At 54.0% G+C, this 20,378-nt stretch overlaps 1 protein-coding gene across 2 annotated transcripts in view; it reads right to left on the reverse strand.

The window, feature by feature from the left end:
- Positions 1-20,378, reverse strand: part of cfap54 (cilia and flagella associated protein 54) — a 763,542-nt gene that overhangs the window by 365,338 nt on the left and 377,826 nt on the right. For both annotated transcript variants that reach the window (XM_038810895.1, XM_038810894.1), the window contains 2 exons: positions 17,283-17,357; positions 11,714-11,840 (listed from right to left, as the gene is read on the reverse strand). In XM_038810895.1, the coding sequence (XP_038666823.1) occupies positions 11,714-11,840; positions 17,283-17,357 (202 nt within the window). The remainder of the gene's footprint in view (positions 1-11,713; positions 11,841-17,282; positions 17,358-20,378) is intronic.

The following is a 20,378-nucleotide window of genomic DNA, read 5'->3' on the forward strand; positions in this document are numbered from 1 at the left end:
ACTCAGTCAACCCGAGCCAGCTCACAACAATGGCGCCCAAGATACTAGCCCCAAGATTCGGGGATGCAGATTTGGCTTGGCTCTGAGATACAGTGGAGGCCAGGAGGAATGACCTGTTTCCCCGAGGGTCCCGGAGGGTCAGTCACAGGGCAGCCAGTGCTGCCTGGGACGAGGTGGCGGCAGCTGTTAAGCGCCGGGTGTGTGACCAGGACGACTGGCCTCCAGTGCCAGAAAAAGGTCAACGACCTACACCGGGCAGCACGAGTCAGTCAGTACCAAACCCCCCCTCCACCCTGAGACCTATTCACCCCCATGTGAGCATCCACCCCCAACTCTCCATGCGGCCCCCAGCCTTACTCCACCCAACCTCTCTCTTCAATCCACCCAACCCTCCCTCAACCCCCGTCCCTTCAATCCCCCACCAACCCTTCCGTCACACACACACCCCTCCCACCACCGTGAACCACGTATGTGGTTAACAATGCCCTCTCTATGTCTGCTCAGGAAAAGCTCTCCCTCAACCGTCGGGAGAGGGCCCAGACTGGCGGTGGGGTGCCGGACATAAGAATCCTCACCTCCATCAAGGTACGGGCCTTGGAGGTAACTGGGTGGCTGAGGATAGAGCGGTCACCATCGCGAAGGCTGGTGGATACCACAGAGGTGAGGAACCACCGGGCTCTCAAGCATAAGTTATTATTGCCTTACTGACTGACCCATTCCTCCCACTGACCACATGACCATTTCCACAGGTCCTCCAGCCAATGGCGCCAGCCCATCCCAGGTTACACATTCTCCAGCCTCCCAGGAGACCACCTCAGAGGGAAGCTCCAAAGAAGACACGATCGAGGTGTTACAGTTGTCATCCCCACCCTACACCAACGCAGATACACGCACCTTGGTGGGAAACGTTAGTGGTTAGGCTTCTGGGGCACAATTTGGGCACAGAGCTGCTTCTGCAGATTAGGTAGCAGCAGGAACCCCCAGGTGAGACAGCAGTCGGAGGTCTGCTCGATCCCAGGACACAGCTGTGTCCCAGCCTAATGCTGACCATATGGAAGTGGTAGTCCTGGAGTTGATGGAGACAATCGGGAACGGTCAGGACATTCAGAGGGCATCGACACCCCAGGAGACCCATGGCAGATTGGAGAAATCCCAGAGGCTATGGACGAAGGAGATCTCACTGGCAATGCATGGCACGCCACACTGCTAGAGTGACGACTGCAGTGTGGTGCATGGCGTCGGCGGCATTAGTGAAGATGTCCAAACCGTTATACAGTCGGTGACGGCCATGGCTGAGGGTCACGGCAGGATGTCCGACTCACTGGGGGATGTTACCGAGTACCATGATGTGGAGATGCCGGCGTTCGACTGGGTTGAGCGCAGTAAGAAGTCTTACAACATCAGGTTAAAGGCCAACAGGTTTGTTTTAAACCACTAGCTTTCGGAGCACTGTTCCTTCCTCAGGTGAATGAAGAGGTAGGTTCCAGAAACATATATATAGACAAAGTTAAAGATGCACGACGATACTTTGAATGCGTGCATTTGCAGATAATTAAGATCCAGAGAGAGGGGTAATCCCAGATTAAAGTGGTGTGAATTGTCTCAAACCAGGACAGTTGGTATGATTTTGCACGCCCAGGCCAGATGGTGGGGGATGAATGTAATGCGAGATGAATCCAAGGTCCCTGTTGAGGCCGTGTGTGCGGAGTTTGGCTGTGAATTTCTGCTCGGCGATTCTGCGTTGTCGCGTGTCCTAAAGGCCGCCTTGAAGAACGCTTATTCGAAGCTGAATGCCTTTGACTGCTGAAGTGTTCCCCGACTGGAAGGGAACATTCCTGCCTGGCGATTGTCGCGCGACGTCCGTTGTTGCAGCGTACCCAATACCAGGCTGACCTTGATGAAGTTCTGTGGGACATATTCCGCTCTCACATGGGAATGGCTAAAGCGCTGCGGAGCTTATCCCAGTCGCAGGTGGGCATTGCCGAGATGCTGCAGAACATGTTCCAGTCACTGGGAAGCATCACCGAGGGCATTAATACGATGGTGCAGACCATGGGGTGCTATCAGGGCCAGCACAACCAGATTATGCAGGGCAGCCACGGCTTGAACCAGTTGCCCCTCCGTCCCAAGGTGAGCCCCAGGGCCCTATGGCACTGACCGGGAGGAGAGGGCACTGAGTGCCAACCCAGATCCATCCAATGGAGAGGCGATGGTGGCCACCAGCTACATGAGTTCCACCCCTCTGATGAGGCCGCAACTCGCAGCCAGCACCCGGAACAGGGTGCGCCGACAAGTGAACCGGGCCCTCTGGCCCCAGAGGACACCCACCCAGAGCATCGAATACCATGGGGCGTGGTAAGCAGGGAGTGCATCCTGGGACACACCTAGATATAGCGGTAGAAATAGGAAGCTAAAGCACATCGAGGATCACTGAAGGCACCGGGGAAGGGAATGGTGTGGGGGAAGGGGCAGCATCATCAGGAGAGTGGGCAATTGTTATACAAAATAAACACCCTTGTGCACAACCAGTATGATGCCTCTGTCATTTTCTTACACAATAATAATAATCTTTATTGTCACAAGTAGGCTTACTACGCAGACACAGGGAGAACGTGCAGACAGTGACCCAAGCCGGGAATCGAACCTGGGACCCTGGCGCTGTGATGTACCATTAATGACCATGAGACGAAAATGGTGAAACTATTGAGGCTTTATTGCACTAGATGTTGGGCGCGATTCTCCACACCCGCGAAAAATCGCGAAGTTGGCGTCAAAAACGGGCGCGTTTGACGACGGTCGGGAAGGATCCATTTCCCGACGTATTCACGTCCGGGAAATGGGCTAGGAACACGGCCGCGTCAATCACGTGCGCGATAGGACGGAACGCGGCGACGATACAATCATGCCCACGTGACGCCGCCCGACGCCGTAAAAATGCGTGGGCGAGCACAGAATCTGTCGGCCATGATGTCGGTGCCCAGGAGAGCTGCACCTCGTTTTGTTGATGCAGATGTGGAGACGCTGCTCGATGCTGTCGAGCAGAGGAGGGGCATCATCTGCCCGCGGAGAGGGCATCGCCAACCTGCCAGCGCGGTGCGCCAGGCCTGGCGTGAGGTGGGTGCTGCCATCAGTGCTGTGGGGCAGACCCCTCACTCAGCAGAGCAGTGCCGAAAAAAGCTGCACGACCTCACCAGGGCTGACAGGGTAAGTGCCAAGAAGGTGCCCCCTGGTCACAACCATCCCTCCCCCTTAACTTAATCCCCTACCTCCCCCCCTGGCACGGGGGGTGGAGGGGGATTGGAGCAGAGTTATTTGAGGGTGGTTCACAAAGTTGTCACAGACCCAGCGCTCTGGCCCCCGTGGAGAGATGCAATCGTCTTATGACAACTTGACCCCCAAACTGTGCCAGTATCTGAACGGACTACTGATACCTGCCGTATTGTAATGATCTACCTATGTACCCTCCCCCAACAGGCCAAGTCCGCTCACAACACCCGTGAGCGGCACCAGACTGGAGGGGGTTCGCCCAACCTGCACCCCCTCGCCACCTCTGAGCAGAGGGCACTGGACCTTGTTGGGGGGTCTGGCACCCAGGATGTCGCGCTATGCGAGGTTGGCGGAGCTGCAAGTAGTGAGACAACCCTCCTTGACAAACACCCACCCCTCCACCATCCTCTGTCCCTTCACACACCCTGCCCACTTGGACACCTCCCCCATCCTCTGTCCCTTCACACGCTGCCCACTGGGACCGTCCAGCGTCCTGCCGAGCAAATCTAAATAACCCGTCTCATTCTCTTCCCTAGGACGTGATGCCGAACGACCAGGGCCGTCTGGCTGCAGACGGACACAGGCATCTGCCCCCACCTCACCTGGGGCCGAACGACAGAGGGTGCCCGATCAGCGGGGAGTCCCATCCTCCCCAACCCAATCTGTGGAGCAGGACGCCCAGAGGGTGGCGATACCACAAGCCACGGAAATGGCCAGCGATAACCCTCCGGACTCTGAGCGGCCCCACACCATAGAGGAGGCGCTAAATTGCGACAACATCGGGCTTGCGGCACTGCTATCTCCCACAACATCCATCATCCCAGAGACACTCACCCCGGCGGCCCTATTTAGTGATGAGGCTCCTGGGTCACAGTCTGGTTCGCACATCACAGCTGAGCGGGTACAGCAGGTGGAGGTCGGAGCAACCGAGGGCCCGGACTCGCGGAGGCCAGACCAGGCCCAGCATGCAGCTGGCTCCCAGACGTTTTCGGAGTTCCTGGAGTTTCTCAACCCACCCGCACAGCCGATGCCACAAGAAACCCAGGGAAACAATGACGGGATGAGGGCTGTCTTCCAGACTCTGCAGACGCTGTTAGAGGAGTCGAACCGCGTCCACGAGCAGGGAGTGGTGCCGCTCATGGCAGAGACCCAGGCCGACACCGCACGGGTGGCATCCGCGGTGGAGGCAATGGGTGAAACGCTTTCTGCGATGGGTCAGGTTATGCAAGGCGTTGGGGTTAATGTGCACGCGTCATCCTCGGCCCTGGACAGGGTTGCCCTCTCACAGGCAGCAATGTGCCAGAGGCAAAACGACATTGCCGGCGTCCTGCAGGCCTTGGCCCAGTCTCACCAGGTCATGGCCCAGTCGCAGCAGTCAGTCGCCGAGAGCATCAACCGCCTGACACATGTGCTGGATGGCGTCGTGCACACACAGGTTGAGGTCGCACAGTCCCTGGCGGGAATGTCTAACTCCCTGGACTCCGTGTCTGCAAACCTTCGGATCCTGGTCGATACCGTTGCAGGCCTCCAGGACTGGCATCGCCAGGTGTCGGCGGCACGACGGGGCACCTCCCCGCTCGCACCTCTGTCCCAAAGTGAGGCCCGGGAGCCACCGGGCTCCCCGAGGGAAGAGGAGGTTTCGGGGCCCGCCCATTAACTCCATCACGGGACGTCCCGAAATTCTCGGCCTCCCCCCGTCCCATCCCTGGTGCATCGGGTGTGCAGCAGGCAGAGCAGGGTGGCACAATGTCACCCGAGACGCCCGCAGAGCAGCCTGGCCCATCAAGGCCGGGTCACCCCAGGAAACGCTTGGCCAAGGAGAAACAAGTCGAGGGGGGCGATTCGCAGCAGTCCTCCTCCACTCCTGCTGTATCATCTGGGGAATCACTTAGACGTAGTGGTAGGGCCCGTAAGGCAACTAAGATAGACACTGAGTAAGTTGGCACGGGTGAAGGGCACAGTTTAGTTGTAGGGGCTAGGGCACCTGTAAATAATTGTTAACATTAAACGCACTGTTCCACCTTACTTGTAATACCGTGTGATTGTTCCACAGCCACAGGAATCGTGATGGTGACCGAGTGTCGCTGGGGTTGACGAGCGGTGAAACTTCGGTGCCGGGTGTGCAGTCCCTGCCCCTCCCCCCACCCCCTCCCACAGCTAGCCCACGCGGGCACGTGATAGAGTGTCCGTGACGATCTCAGCGGCCACCAAGGTGGATGGTTCAGCTATTGCCATGGGTCAGACTCTCTCTAACGATTCTGAGCTCACAGCTCTTCGCAGAGCGGGCTGTCATCATTCCACATGGCACTGATCACACCCGCTGACACAGCCATCAATGTTGTGCCATACCGTCTGGACCCAGTGGTAAGGGTGATGTCTAAGTGGAGCAGTGTACACTGAGAGGGGGTTGGGGGGGGGGGGGGGTTGTGGTGGTGGCAGTTGTGTGTTGACCCTCTGCACGACTAGCGATGCAGCGGGTGGTTTGGTGTTCAGCGGGGACGTCACATGCGACGCGTGAACCGTGCTGCCACCAAGGCGTCGCGTGCCCACCGTCCTCGCCGGGTCCGTCGTGCCGCCTCCTGGACATCACCAGCACCTGGGTCGTGTCTGCGTCCTGCGCCTGCCACTCCGCCAGCCTCCTCCTCCTCTCTCTCCTCCTCCTCCTCTGTATTGGCACCACTGCCACTGGCTTCTCCCTCCGCCTCCTGCAGCAGGTTATCTCCCCTCTGCATCGCGATGTTGTACAGCGCATAGCAGACCACAACAATGCGAGCGACCCTGTCGGGCTGGTACTGCAGGGCCCCTCCGGAGCGGTCCAGGCACCTGAATCTCATCTTCAGGAGGCCAAGGCAGCGCTCCACCACACCCCTGGTTGCTGCATGGGCCTCGTTGTATCGTGTTTCCGCATTGGTCTGAGGCCTCCGTATAGGCGTCATCAGCCAAGACCTCAGCGGATAACACCTGTCGCCTAGCAACCAGCCCCTCAGCCGGGGGGGACGTCCCTCAAACATCGCAGGGATGAACGACTGCGCCAGTATGTAGGAGTCATGCACACTCCCTGGGAACCTTGCACAGACATTCATGATCCTCATGTGGGGGTCGCATACCACCTGGATATTCATGGAGTATGTCCCCCTTCTGTTTGTGAACACGTCCCTGTCCCCTGCAGGCGGGCGCATGGGGACGTGAACACAATCGATTGCCCCCTGCACCCTCGGTATCCCGGCCACGCTGGCAAATCCACAAGCTCGTGAGTCTTGACTTGCTTGGTCCTCGGGAAAGGTGATGTAGCGGTCCGCGATGGCATAGAGGGCGTCGGTCACATCCCGGATGCACCTGTGCACCGATGACTGGGAGATCCCGGAGAGGTCCCCGCTCGGAGTCTGGAAGGAGCCGGTAGCATAGAAGTTAAGAGCGACCGTCACCTTGATGGCAACCGGGATCGCGTGTCCTCCCCCCGTTCCACGTGGGGCGAGGTGCGCCACGAGGTGACAGATATGTATCACGGTCCGCCTACGCAGCCGGAGTCTCCTCCTGCAGGTGATGTCCGTCATTGTTAGGAAAGAGACCCGGACACGGTACACCTTCGGCCTTGGTCGTCGCCTCTGGCGCCGTGGCTGCACCCTCACTCTCTCCTCTTCCTCCTCCTCCTCCTCCTCATCCTGCTCGACGACTGGCAACTCCTCGGCCCTTCCCTCTGCTGCTGCAGCTAGCCCTGCATCCACTGCGGGTTGTGGGTGTGGATGCTGCTGCATCGCCAAATGCAGTGCAGCGGCCCCAACCACTGCGCAGAACATAGCAGTTCTGTTCACAGACATTGTGCTAACCGTCAGAAGGGTGGTGGGGGCAGAAAAACGGGACATGTTAGACGGAGGTTAGTCGACAACTCGGCAGCCGCCAGACACGGGATACCTGTGTGTCCCGGTGGCCTGGACGCGTTGCTCACACGCGGGCAGCCTAACCCCTGGTCACTTTCTGCATCCAACGGCCAGTAAACTATGTCCTCCTCACGGGTGCGTCAGTGGCCTGTGTCCGTAAGCCACAGGGCAAACAGAGGCCTTGTCCTTGTGACCGGTACGCCATGGCATGGTGGCAGACATTTTGTTCGGGGTTGGACGGCTCACTCGCTCACTCTCTACCTAACCCCCCCCACTCCCACTCCCCCCCTCCATCTCCCCCTCCGTCTCCCCCCACTCCCCCCCTCCGTCTCCCCCACTGCCCTCTCGGTCTCCCCCACTGCCCTCTCCGTCTCCCCCACTCCCCCCTCCGTCTCCCCCACTCCCCCCTCCATCTCCCCCACTCCCCCCCTCCATCTCCCCCACTCCCCCCCTCCATCTCCCCCACTCCCCCCCTCCGTCTCCCCCACTCCCCCTCCATCTCCCCCACTCCCCCCCCTCCATCTCCCCCACTCCCCCCCTCCATCTCCCCCACTCCCACCTCCATCTCCCCACTCCCCCCCTCCATCTCGCCCCCTCCGTCTCCCCCACTCCCCCCTCCGTCTCCCCCACTCCCCCCCTCCATCTCCCCCACTCCCCCCCTCCGTCTCCCCCACTCCCCCCCTCCGTCTCCCCCACTCCCCCCTCCGTCTCCCCAACTCCCCCCTCCATCTCCCCCACTTCCCCCCTCCGCCTCCCCCACTCCCCCCTCCATCTCCCCCACTCCCCCCTCCATCTCCCCCACTCCCCCCCTCCGTCTCCCCCACTCCCCCCTCCATCTCCCCCACTCCCCCCCTCCATCTCCCCCACTCCCCCCTCCGTCTCCCCCACTCTCCCCCGCTCTGGACACTCCCCCCCGTTCTCAGGGATGCCTTCCCCGTTGTGGCCAAACTCGAGCGGTGCGCTGAGCGGTGCGCTAACCTCCTGGAAGCAGTCGTCAGCCAGCACGACTGGTTGACGACCTTAAAAAGCAGGTGTGTTTCACGCCGTGTAAACAGTGCGCGATTAAGTCGGGACTTCGGCCCATCCGGGCCGGTGAATAGCGGGGGGGGGCAATTTATAGCGATTCTGGTCGTGTCGGGGGCGTAATAGAGGCGTTTGGCGGGAATGGCGACTCGGAGATTTTGCGGGGTTCGGAGAATAGCGGGAGGGCGTCGGACCAGCGTCGCCGTAAAAATTTGCGCCGCCCGCTATTCTCCGCCCCGTTGTGAGTGCGGAGAATCACGCCCGTTGTGCCTCCTGCAGCTGGAACCAAAATGGGAGCAGCGCAGGTGAGCTTTTATACAGAGCCTGCTGGGAGGAGCCAGCAGGCTGGGATTTACTGTGTTAACTGTAGTACAGTGGCAGTATCGTAATACACGTAGTGTGTTACCAGTGGTGTTTACCACATGTTGTGAAGCAACACTGCTATCCACTGTGCTACCGTGCTGCCACAACGCGGGCTCACTTTGAACCTTTGGCCCATCTCTCCAGGCATCCCTCCTTCCCATGGCACTCACCCATCCTCCCGCCGTGGACATGTCCCCGGAGCTGTGTGCCATCCCGTGGGTGTTTGGATGTTGGCTGCTGCTTGTCTGGTGTTGCCTCCTGCAGTGTTCGGACACAGTGTCCAGGCATGATTAGGATGCTAGGCAATGACTCCCACATGCCCGCCTAAAAACGCAATCCACTTGGTTTGTGCAAAGTGCTCACTTAACGACGATTACCAACTCCTTATGAGCAATCGCCTTTAGCCACACGGCCAGAAGCCTTGGCAGTCTGTTGAGGTTATGGTCGGGCAGATGGGCAGGGACTAGGGTAGCCCCCGGGAACGGGTACACACGATTTAGTGGTTGGCATGAGAGTGTCGCGTGCGGTTGCCCCCCCGGTTGCCTCCTCCACCCAACCTCCCATGGCTGCTCACCACTGCAGAGGGTCATCCACACCCAGCCGAGCACTGGTGTGGCAAGCCCAGAGCCCCAGGGTTCTTTGCCTGTGAGCAAGGTTGGCTACTCACCTCCTCGGCTGCGCACTGAAGCCTTTCCGCCAGGTTCATGATTTTTAAAAGGAGTACTAATCGGCGTCAGCATGACCAGTTGCTAGGGAGGCCGATGAATGACGGGAGGCCTTTGGATATGGGGTGGCTCGTCAATTGTATGGAAATAGGGCTAAAGTGGTTAAGCGCCATGTTACAGCAAGATCCCGATTTTGCCTCAGGGAGTGGGCCGGTTGTATTGCAAACTGTTTGGGTCTTGGCACAGTTCACGTTTTCGTCCTCTCCCGCTATTCACCAGCCTTGTTTCATAAGAACATAAGAACATAAGAATTAGGAGCAGGAGTAGGCCATCTGGCCCCTCGAGCCTGCTCCGCCATTCAATTAGATCATGGCTGATCTTTTGTGGACTCAGCTCCACTTTCCGGCCCAAACACCATAACCCTTAATCCCTTTATTCTTCAAAAAACTATCTATCTTTACCTTAAAAACATGTAATGAAGGAGCCTCAACTGCTTCACTGGGCAAGGAATTCCATAGATTCACAACCCTTTGGGTGAAGAAGTTCCTCCTAAACTCAGTCCTAAATCTACTTCCCCTTATTTTGAGGCTATGTCCCCTAGTTCTGCTATCACCCGCCAGTGGAAACAACCTGCCCGCATCTATCCTATCTATTCCCTTCATAATTTTAAATGTTTCTATAAGATCCCCCCTCATCCTTCTAAATTCCAACGAGTACAGTCCCAGTCTACTCAACCTCTCCTCATAATCCAACTCTGGGATTAACCTAGTGAATCTCCTCTGCACACCCTCCAGCGCCAGTACGTCCTTTCTCAAGTAAGGAGACCAAAACTGAACACAATACTCCAGATGTGGCCGCACTAACAATTGCAACATAACCTCCCTAGTCTTAAACTCCATCCCTCTAGCAATGAAGGACAAAATTCCATTTGCCTTCTTAATTACCTGTTGCACTTGTAAACCAACCTTCTGTGACTCATGCACTAGCACACCCAAGTCTCTGGGATTAACCTAGTGAATCTCCTCTGCACACCCTCCAGCGCCAGTACGTCCTTTCTCAAGTAAGGAGACCAAAACTGAACACAATACTCCAGATGTGGCCGCACTAACAATTGCAACATAACCTCCCTAGTCTTAAACTCCATCCCTCTAGCAATGAAGGACAAAATTCCATTTGCCTTCTTAATTACCTGTTGCACTTGTAAACCAACCTTCTGTGACTCATGCACTAGCACACCCAAGTCTCTCTGAACAGCGGCATGCTTTAATATTTTATCGTTTAAATAATAATCCCGTTTCATTCGAGCGAGAGCAAAATGAGGCAGGAGAATCGTGCCCAAAGAAGTCAAAGTATCCTGTTACTAAAATAGGCTGCAGTTGCTGATGGGACAAGTGGAGGAAGGCTTTACACGGTAACCTTGTTTAGCCTGAGGAAATGCACCTGCATCCCCTAGCTCACAAATAGCATTGTTAGGGAATTAACTTGTTAGATCAAGCCCTTCTCCCCACTTTTTACCGATCAGGTTTTCCGAGTACTGGAAAGCGCAACTGATTTTTTTTTTTGCATGTAAGCACAGAGTGCCGTTTTGGGTGTGTATAGCATGGCCCCACTATCAAAGGGAATCCTTTTTTTTCTGGCCTCAATTGGAAACATCCCACCGAGGCCGCACTTAACTCACTTCCTTAAATGCTGCCCCGTTCTCTCGACACCTTCGGAATCAACACCGCAGCCTCTGGACCCTTGCCCCCACTGGCACAACTTACCTTTTTGACGGTCCTTGAGCCCCCTCCCCCTCACCCCACCTCTTAAGGGCAGAGCACCCTCGGACCTAGACACTGCCGGCTTTGAACCCTGGTCGGCCGTTGCCAGCCTGCCAGTTAAATGAGCCTAATGGCTCCCTTAAATAGGCAAATCTGGATATTGGCCAGTGAGGGCTCTCGTGAGGGCAACCGCCTTGTTGCGTCACTGAGTTGGCCATTTGATCGCACCCACTGTTAAATTAGCAGCACATAGCATCTTCAAAGGGGATCAATAACCAATCTCCTTCTGAGAATTTATTGCCTACTCTTGGGCCTCCACAGTTAAAACCCTAAATTAATTAGTTCTTAGCATCTTGGGTCCTGTTTCAGATTTGGGAGTTAAATTTTCCATCTGACCCAAACCACCAGTTTTGGGGGGTTTAGCTTTACCCCCCTTACTTTCTTGTACTTTATATGTATTGGTTAACAAAATAATTCCGAACAGAAAGTTGATTCTGTGCAACAGTTTGAACAGAAGCAGTTTACGTAAATATCTATCATTACTTTTTCTGAAAAATTTCAATATTGGTTTGCAGCCTTTCTTTCCAATGGGATAATTCCAATATTGAACAAAGGAAAATCAAATGGAGATTCAGCTTGTCAAACAAATTTTCTTAACATCAAAAAAATTACTTTTCCAGTTACACACATTTTTCTGTTTACTTCTGTTTATGAACGCTAACTTGGCAGTGTTGTATTTCAACAGAAAAATGCTTACCTTCGTAAAGACACAATAACGTCGTTCACCCAATCTGTTATTTGTGTATAATACTCTTCTCGTACCAGTCTGTGCAGGAGCAGGACAAAATATTCCAGGAATCGATTTTTTTCTTTAAACTTCATGACTGTAATACAGGAGATATTAAAATGGCTTTCAACAGGGTAATATTTCTGTTTGTTTAAATTCCAATTTATTTTTTTACAGGGTTACTCTGTCAGATCAACATATACGCATGAGCAAGAATGTGGCAAATTACGAAGAATAAAACTGGATGGACCACACATGATCAGCCAAGGCACTGGATTTGGATACGACAAAGGCCCGTCCAGCCCAATCGACCCTCCAAAGTCCTCCTCATTGACAACTGGAGATTTATGCAAAAATTAGATGAGCCGACCAACAGATCAATCATACAGTCATACTCACCGATTTATACCTTACAACCCATTACAGACTCTTTCAGCACCATTCCAGAGTATGTCCTGTCCATGGCCTTTCCACCATGGACTCAACTGGGGTGGAGGTGACAAGTTAGCGGCTTCCCCACGCGATTCAACACCCTCCACCACTTTTCTTGCCACTGGAAAGGCGAAAGATTCCACCCATCTTTGTTGTACTTCTGCGACCAAACTGTAAACAGTATTCTAAGAGTGGTCGCGTCATTAACTTGGAAAGTAACAGGATTGCCTCATTAATTTGACTCAATCTCCTTTTAATACATCACCATTTGCTCACATTTTTCACCCAAGCTTCCTTGGTTAGCCACCAAGGGCATGGACTGCGTCCCAACTTTGGAAAGTCTCCAAGCCCAACCCCCTGGGGTCAGTCGTAGAGGTTTCCAATTGCCAGATATATTATACACAATGAAAATATGCAATGTTCATATATCATTGTATTATTTAAAGTGTTTGATGTGCCATCAATAAACACAAGACGAGTAGTGAACGTAACTGAGGCTTTAATAAACTAAACAGAAAGCCTCCTGGCCTCTGATCCCGAACTGGGGCGGAGGCGGAGACCAGTCACCTTTATATCGAGCCCGAGGGGAGGCGGAGCCATCAGGCAGTCGTTTACCACATTACATGTAATATAGTAGCAGTTTACCACAATACACATATTATATACTACAGTGGCACATTCACCCCCCTGTTAAAAAAAAAGAGTCCAGCGTGGGTGAAGTGGACTTAAAGATCATGTCTGTAGGGGCCTTGAGCTTCCGCCGTGATCGCCTCAGTCCCGGCTGTGGTGCGGGCACCGGTGTCGAGACCTGCGCGTACGGGACCGTGTTGTCCTCTTCTTCACCCGGTAGTTGAGTCGGTGGAGGGGGGGCGGGGGTGGTGGTGATGGTCGTTGCTGTCCCTGCGGGTGTCAGACCTTGAAGCAGCCGGGCAGTGGTGGAGGGAGAGGGTGTAGGGTCGGGGGTGGTGGTGATGGTCGGTGGGGAACCTGCAGATGCCAAATCCCGGAGAGAGACTGTGTCCTGTCACCCGTCATGATGTGCCACATAGGTATATTGTGGATTGGCATGGAGGAGCAGGACCTTCTCAATGAGGGGATCTCATTTATGACTTCTTGCATGCTTCCGGAGGAGGACAGGCCCTGGGACTGACAGCCAGGACGGGAGCGAGACCCCAGAGGTGGACTTCCTGGGGAAGACAAACATACATTCGTGAGGGGTCTCGTTAGTGGCAGTGCACAGGAGCGACCAGATGGAGTGGAGCGCATCGGGGAGGACCTCCTGCCAGCGGGAGACTGGGAGACCTTTAGACCGTAGGGCCAGGAGGACGGCCTTCCAGACCATTGCGTTCTCCCTCTCCACCTGTCCATTGTGCCGGGGGTTGTAGCTGGTCGTCCTGCTGGAGGTGATGCCCTTGCTAAGCAGGAACTGATGCAACTCGTCGTTCAAGAAGGCGGAACCCCCATCGCTATGGATGTAGGTGGGGAACCCGAACAAGGTGAAGAGACTGTGCATGGCCTTGATGACGGTGTCAGAGGTCATGTCAGGGCATGGGATGGCAATGGGGAATCTTGAGTATTCATTAACAATGTTGAGGAAGTACACGTTATGGTCAGTGGAGGGGAGGGGCCCTTTGAAATCGACGCTGAGGCGCTCAAAGGGGCAGGAGGCCTTCACCAGGTGCGCTCTGTCTGGCCGATAGAAGTGCAGTTTGCACTCCGTGCAGACCTGGCAGTCCCTGGTCACGGTCCTGACCTCCTCGATGGAATAGGGCAGGTTGCGAGACTTGATAAAATGAAAACAAACGGGTGACCCCTGGGTGACAGAGGTCATCGTGGGGGCCCGAAGTAGGTCTACTTGTGCGCTGGCACATGTACCACGGGATAGGGCATCTGGGGGTTCATTGAGCTTCCCCGGTCGGTACAAGATCTCATAGATGTAGATGGAGAGCTCGATCCTCCACCTCAGAATTTTGTTGTTCTTGATTTGCCCCGCTGTGTATTGTTAAACATGAAGGTAACCGACCATTGGTCAGTGAGGAGAGTGAATCATCTGCCAGCTAGGTAATGCCTCCAATGTCGCACAGCTTCGACAATGGCTTGGGCTTCCTTTTCGATGGAGGGGTGTCGAATTTCGGAGGCATGGAGGGTACGGGAGAACCTGGGCCTGCCCCCCTGGTTGAGGGTAGCGGCCACAACAAAGTCCGACGCATCGCTCGCCACCTGGAATGGAATGGACTCGTTCACAGCGTATATTGCGGCTTTGGCAATATCTGCCTTGATGCGGTTGAAGGCCAGGCGGTCCTCATCGTCAGGGGAAAAATGGTGGATTTAATAAGGGACGGGCCTTGTCCGCATAATTGGGGACCCACTGGGCATAGTAAGAGAAGATCCCCAGGCATCTCTTCAGGGCCTTGGGGCAGTGGAAGGTCAAGGATGCAGTCGGGGTTTGGCCCTAGGACTCCGTTTTCCACAACATAGCCAAGGATGGCTAGGCGGGTTGTGCGGAAAATGCATTTTTCCTTATTGTAGGTGAGGTTCAGGAGTTTACTGGTATGGAGGAAATGCCGGAGGTTTGCGTCATGGTCCTGTTGGTCATAGCCACAGATGGTGACATTATCTAAGTACGGGAACGTGGCCCGCAGCCCGTACTGGACAACCATTCGGTCCATTTCTCGTTGGAAGACCGAGATCCCATTGGTGACGCCGAAGAAAACCCTGAGAAAGTGGTAGAGGCAGCCATCTACCTCTAAGGCAGTGTATTGGTGGCCCTCCGGGCGCATAGGGAGCTTGTGGTACGCGGACTTCAAGTCAACTGTGGAGATGACTCGATGCTGCGCAATCTGGTTGACCATGTCAGATATGCAGGGGAGGGGGTACGCATCGAGCTGAGTGTACCGGTTGATGGTCTGACTGTAGTCGATGACCATCCGGTGGTTCTCCCCAGTCTTGACGACCATCACTTGGGCTCTCCAGGGGCTGGTACTAGCCTCAATGATCCCCTCTCGTCAGTGTCGCTGGACCTCCGACCTGATAAAGGCCCTGTCCCGGGCACTGTATCGTCTGTTCCTAGTAGCGACGGGCTTACGGTCCGGGGTAAGGTTAGCGAAGAGCGAGGGTGGGGTGACCCTGAGGGTCACGAGGCTACAGACAGTGAGGGAGGGCAGAGGTCCACCGAACTTTAAAGTAAGGCTTTGGAGGTGGCACTGGATGCCGAGCCCCAGTAATAGGGCAGCGCAGAGATGGGGAAGGACGTAGAGCTTAAAATTAGTGTATTCTACGCAGTACCCCATCTACACAGTACCCCAGATTTCTACTGAATGTGATCCAGAAGTCAGGGAGATTTTCTGGGTCACGGTAAAATTGGGAGGGAGCAGCGCCTTACCGTATCTGGGTGTATGAAGCGGTCTGTGCTCCCGGAGTCGGAAAGGCAGGCCGTCTCGTGCCCGTTGATCCGGACGGTCATCGTAGATTTTGTGAGGTGATGAAGACTGGTCGAGCGTGATGGAGGTGAGTTCGGAAGGTAATGGGTAGGCCGGTCGGAGGTACGACCGGGTGAGCAGGGCTCCTGGGAGGCTGCGGAGTAGTCCCAAGATGGCGGCCCCCATGGGTCGTGTGTGGCGGGTGGAGTACAAAATGGCGTCAAAGATGGCGGCGCCCACGGGTTGCACATGGTGGTTGGCGTGGCAGTTAGGGGCGGCTCCGACAGGTAGCAGGCAGCGCTGCTGGGCCGACGAGTTTTAGGGAGAGATCAGGCCTGGCAGGCTTTCGCAAAGTGGTCCTTCCTCCCACACCCGTTGCAAGTTGCGTTCCGTGCAGGACAGTGTTGTCTGGGATGCTTACCCTGGCCGCAAAAGTAGCACTTCGGGCTTCCGGCATTAGCGGGCTGCTGCACGGCATAGGCTTGTGCCACACTCGAGTCGGATGATGGTGGCGCCCACGAGGTCCACAAGGGTGCCGCGTGGTCAGAGGTGTAGGCCTCCATGTTCTGGAAGGCCACTTCCAGCGAGTTTGAGAGCTGCACTGTCTCTGGGAGGCCGAGCGTACCACCTTCTTGCAATCGCTGGCGGATGTAGTTCGATTTAATGCCTGCGACATAGGTGTGCCTGATCAACAGCTCCGTGTGTTGGGTAGCCGTTACCGCCTGGCAGTCACAGTTCCGGCCGAATACCCACAAGGCACGCAGAAATTCGGCTAGTGATTCCCCAGGGCGTTGTCGCCTCGTGGCAAGAAGGTGCCGAGCATACACCTCGTTTACAGACTTTACATATTGTCCCTTCAGCAGCATTATCGCCTCCATACGCGAGGGGGCGTCCCTGGTGAGAAGGAAAACCTGCGGGCTCACCCGTGTGTTGAGTATCTGCTGCTTTTGGAGGTCGGTGAAGTCTTTGGTGGAGGATCCGAGGTACGCTTCGAAGCAGCTTAGCCAGTGCTCGAGTGTTGCAGTGGCATCGGCTGCCTGTGGTTCCAGCTCCAGGCGATCATCTTAGATGTTTCATTTATTAAATTGATATGCCATCAATGAACACAAGACGAGTAGTGAACATAACTGAGGCTTTAATAAACTAAACAGAAAGCCTCTTGGCCTCTGATCCCGAACTGGGGCGGAGGCGGAGACCAGCCACCTTTATCATAGAATTTACAGTCCAGAAGGAGGCCATTCGGCCCATCGAGTCTGCACCGGCTCTTGGAAAGAGCACCCGACCCTACACCTCCACCCTATACCCATAACCCAGTAACCCCACCCAACACTAAGGGCAATTTTGGACACTAAGGGCAATTTATCATGGCCAATCCACCTAACCTGCACATCTTTGGACTGTGGGAGGAAACCGGAGCACCCGGAGGAAACCCACGCACACACGGGGAGGATGTGCAGACTCCACACAGACAGTGACCCAAGCCGGAATCGAACCTGGGACTCTGGAGCTGTGAAGCGATTGTGCTATCCACAATGCTACCGTGCTGCCACGGTACCGAGCCCGAGGGGAGGCGGAGTCATCAGGCAGTGGTTTACCACATTACATATAATACAGTAGCAGTTTACCACAATACACATATTATATACTACAGTGGTTGACCACAGTGTGAAAAAGATTAAATGTTCTACCTGCATTGTAAGCAACAGTTATTGGTGCAAATAAGATGGTTGTGTAAATCACAGCTTCACTTCGAGTCAAAGCTTCTATTTGCCATGGAAAAAAAAATTAAATGAATAAGAAATATATCACAAATTTAGGAATTCATTACAATTACAAAAGTGAAAATTGCTTAGATATTATTCCAAAATGTGTCTAAAGTTGTTTACATTCTAAAATTGTCAAGTTGATCAATTAAATAGTGAAATGTGGGATTTCCAGTGGCGTCCATGTTGTAGACAATCGCGAACTTGGTGGCTCCCACGCGGGGAAGTGTGTTTCAATCCAGTAACCTCGATCGGACAGCCAAACACAGCTGGAATAATTTTCAAACCCAAAGGAAGAAAGCGGCTCCAATTTAAGCCATGTCCCATAATCACCCTCCCAAGTGAGGACATAAAGCAACTGCAGGTGGGTTGCGAGGCCTTGGAGAGCATGGTTGAAGGTGTGATGGTGGAGGGCTCAGAGTCGTTTCCGGCCCAATGGTCCACCGATCAGCTGGTGGGCTTCCTAATGTTGCAATTTAAAAAGCAGAGGTTGGAAACCTCTGAAGACCTGGCCAGGGTCACAGCCTGATCAAGGCGGTTGTAGAGAGAATGGAACTTCAAGCCCAGGGTGCATCGCTGCAGAAAATGGCGGAGTCTGTCACCAATCATGAGGACCAGCTGGCCTCGTTACCTTGACTGCTGATAGCCATGAGAAGTTGCGGGACAAAGGGGACGAGCTTGAAAAGCACGTGTTGTCAAAATCTTCACATGGTGGGTCTGCCTAAGGTTGCAGACCATGGAATACATGTACAAGAGTTGGAGATGTTGATGGGGGAGAGAGCCTTCGACTGTCCCCTTGAGGTCGGTCGAGTGCATAGAGCACTGAGAAGGAAGCCGGGCAGCCGAGGGCGATGGTGGTGCGCCGGCACTGTTTCCTGGACAAGGAGAAAATCCTGAGATGGGCCAGACAGACGAAGAAGAGTACATGGGAGAATCATAGAATTTACAGTTCAGAAGGAGGCCGTTCGGCCCATCAAGTCTGCACCGGCTCCTGCAAAGAGAACCCTACCCAAGCCCACAGCTCCACCCTGCCCCCACAACCCAGCTACCCCACCCATAAGGGCAATTTTGGGCACTAAGGACAATACATCATGGCCACTCCACCTAACCTGCACAACTTTGGACTGTGGGAGGAAACCGGAGCACCCGGAGGAAACCCATGCACACACGAGGAGAATGTGCAGAGTCTGCACAAACAGTGACCCAAGCCGGGAATCGAACCTAAGACCCTGGAGCTGTGGAGCAATTGGGCTAACCACAATGCTACCGTGCTGCCCCTGGGGAGTGTGGAGGGGAGCATGATTAGAGTCCAGACTGATTGGGGCACGGAACTGGCTAAGCGTTGAGTCAATAGGGTCAAAGGGATCCTGCAAAAAGGCGTGATATTCAGGGTTCTGTGTCCAGCTCGTTTAAGGATCACGTTTTGGAATCAAGAACACTCCAGAGGAAGTGAACATGTTTTTACGTGAACAGGGGATTGGAGGCTTGTAAATTTGTTTGACTGGGTTTAAATTGTGTAGTTGATAGTTCGGCTGTTGTTTATTCATGTTTCTCTTTTTCCCTTTCTCTATTATTCTCCTCCCTGTTTTCATTTTAATGTTGGGAGTTATTTGCTCTGGGTTTAAGGGGAGATTTGGAAGGGGAGACAGTGTTTATGATGGGTCGGGTGTGGGTGATGTGGCAGGTCCAGGGAAGGCAAGGGCCTTGAGTGGGGCCACCATTCTGACGGGAAAGTTAATAAACTGAAAAAATGGGGGGGGCGAGATGCAGGGAGGAGGGCAGGGTTTTAGTTATTTTCTTTCTTTGGTCTAGATGGCGGGGTTGGTGGAGGCGGGGGAAGGGTGGGGGTCTGACGTTGAGAGTGTCGATTGGGCGCAGAGGTATAAGAGTCGATGGCAGTGGGCACCTTACGGAGGGCTCATAGGGTGCAAAACGACAACCTGGGGTAATTGTCTTAAACAGAAATATGGTTGGTTTAAGGCAGGAGGGTGCCCCCTTATTCGATTTATGAATTGGAGAGTGCAGGGACTAAATGGATCTGTTCAGAGGTTATGCATGTTCGTGCATTTGAAGAATCTAAAGGCAACTTAAGGTTCCTAGAGGAATTTCATGCCGGCGATGGCCAGGGAGCTGTCAAGATCTATGCCGTTTATGGGGCGTGGATCTGTGGCGCTTTGAGAGACATAGGTGGAGGGAGTTTTCCTTCTTTGCTATGGACATAAGGGTTATTCCCGGATAGACTTTTTTGTTTTGGGGAATACATTAATGACACGAGTGGATGGGACAGAGTACTCAGCGATTGTGGTGTCTGATCAAACATCACACTGGGTGGATCTTCAGGCAGAGAGGGCATCTCCCCAAAGGCCCCGGTGGAGGATGCATGTAGGTCTTCTTTCAGATAAAGGGATTTGCGAAAAGACAGAGGAGGCTATTCACAATTACGTGGACCAGAATAGGTTTCTGTCAGTATGGTGTGGGAGACAGTGAAAGCTGTGATTAGGGGAGAGCTCATCTCGATCGGTGGAGCGAACAGAGCAGTAAATATTGGTGGAGGCAATTTTGGCAGTTTATCGTAAATACTCGGAATCACCTGAGGAGGCATTACAGATGGAGTTAAAACTGGTTTCTTCCGAAAAGGAGGTGAGACAGTTTTGTAAAATTAGAGAGTTGGTGTATTAATGTGGGGAGAAGGCTAGTGGGATGTGTGATGGGAATGTCACTTTAAGAAATGTTTGTCTGTTCCAGTGGGTGCAGTGATGTCAGTGTGTGGTTGGAGCTGAGCTCTGGCTCTGCTTTTTAGTTTTGCTTTGAGTAAAAGCTTGTGTGTGTCTGTGTTTTTTAGTTTTGTTTATTGCGTTGGAGCTGCAACCAGCCAAAGGTGTAATTTTGATCTCTCTGCAATCTAAAGACTATCTATAGATCACTTGGGTGAATTCAAAGTGATAATTGCTTTCAGTAGAGAATTTAAAACATATGTGCTTCTTTTAAAAGTTTTTTTTGTCTCATGGATGTTAAAAGGAA

The sequence above is a fragment of the Scyliorhinus canicula genome, chromosome 11, assembly GCF_902713615.1.
Source record: "Scyliorhinus canicula chromosome 11, sScyCan1.1, whole genome shotgun sequence".
NCBI lineage: Eukaryota > Metazoa > Chordata > Chondrichthyes > Carcharhiniformes > Scyliorhinidae > Scyliorhinus > Scyliorhinus canicula.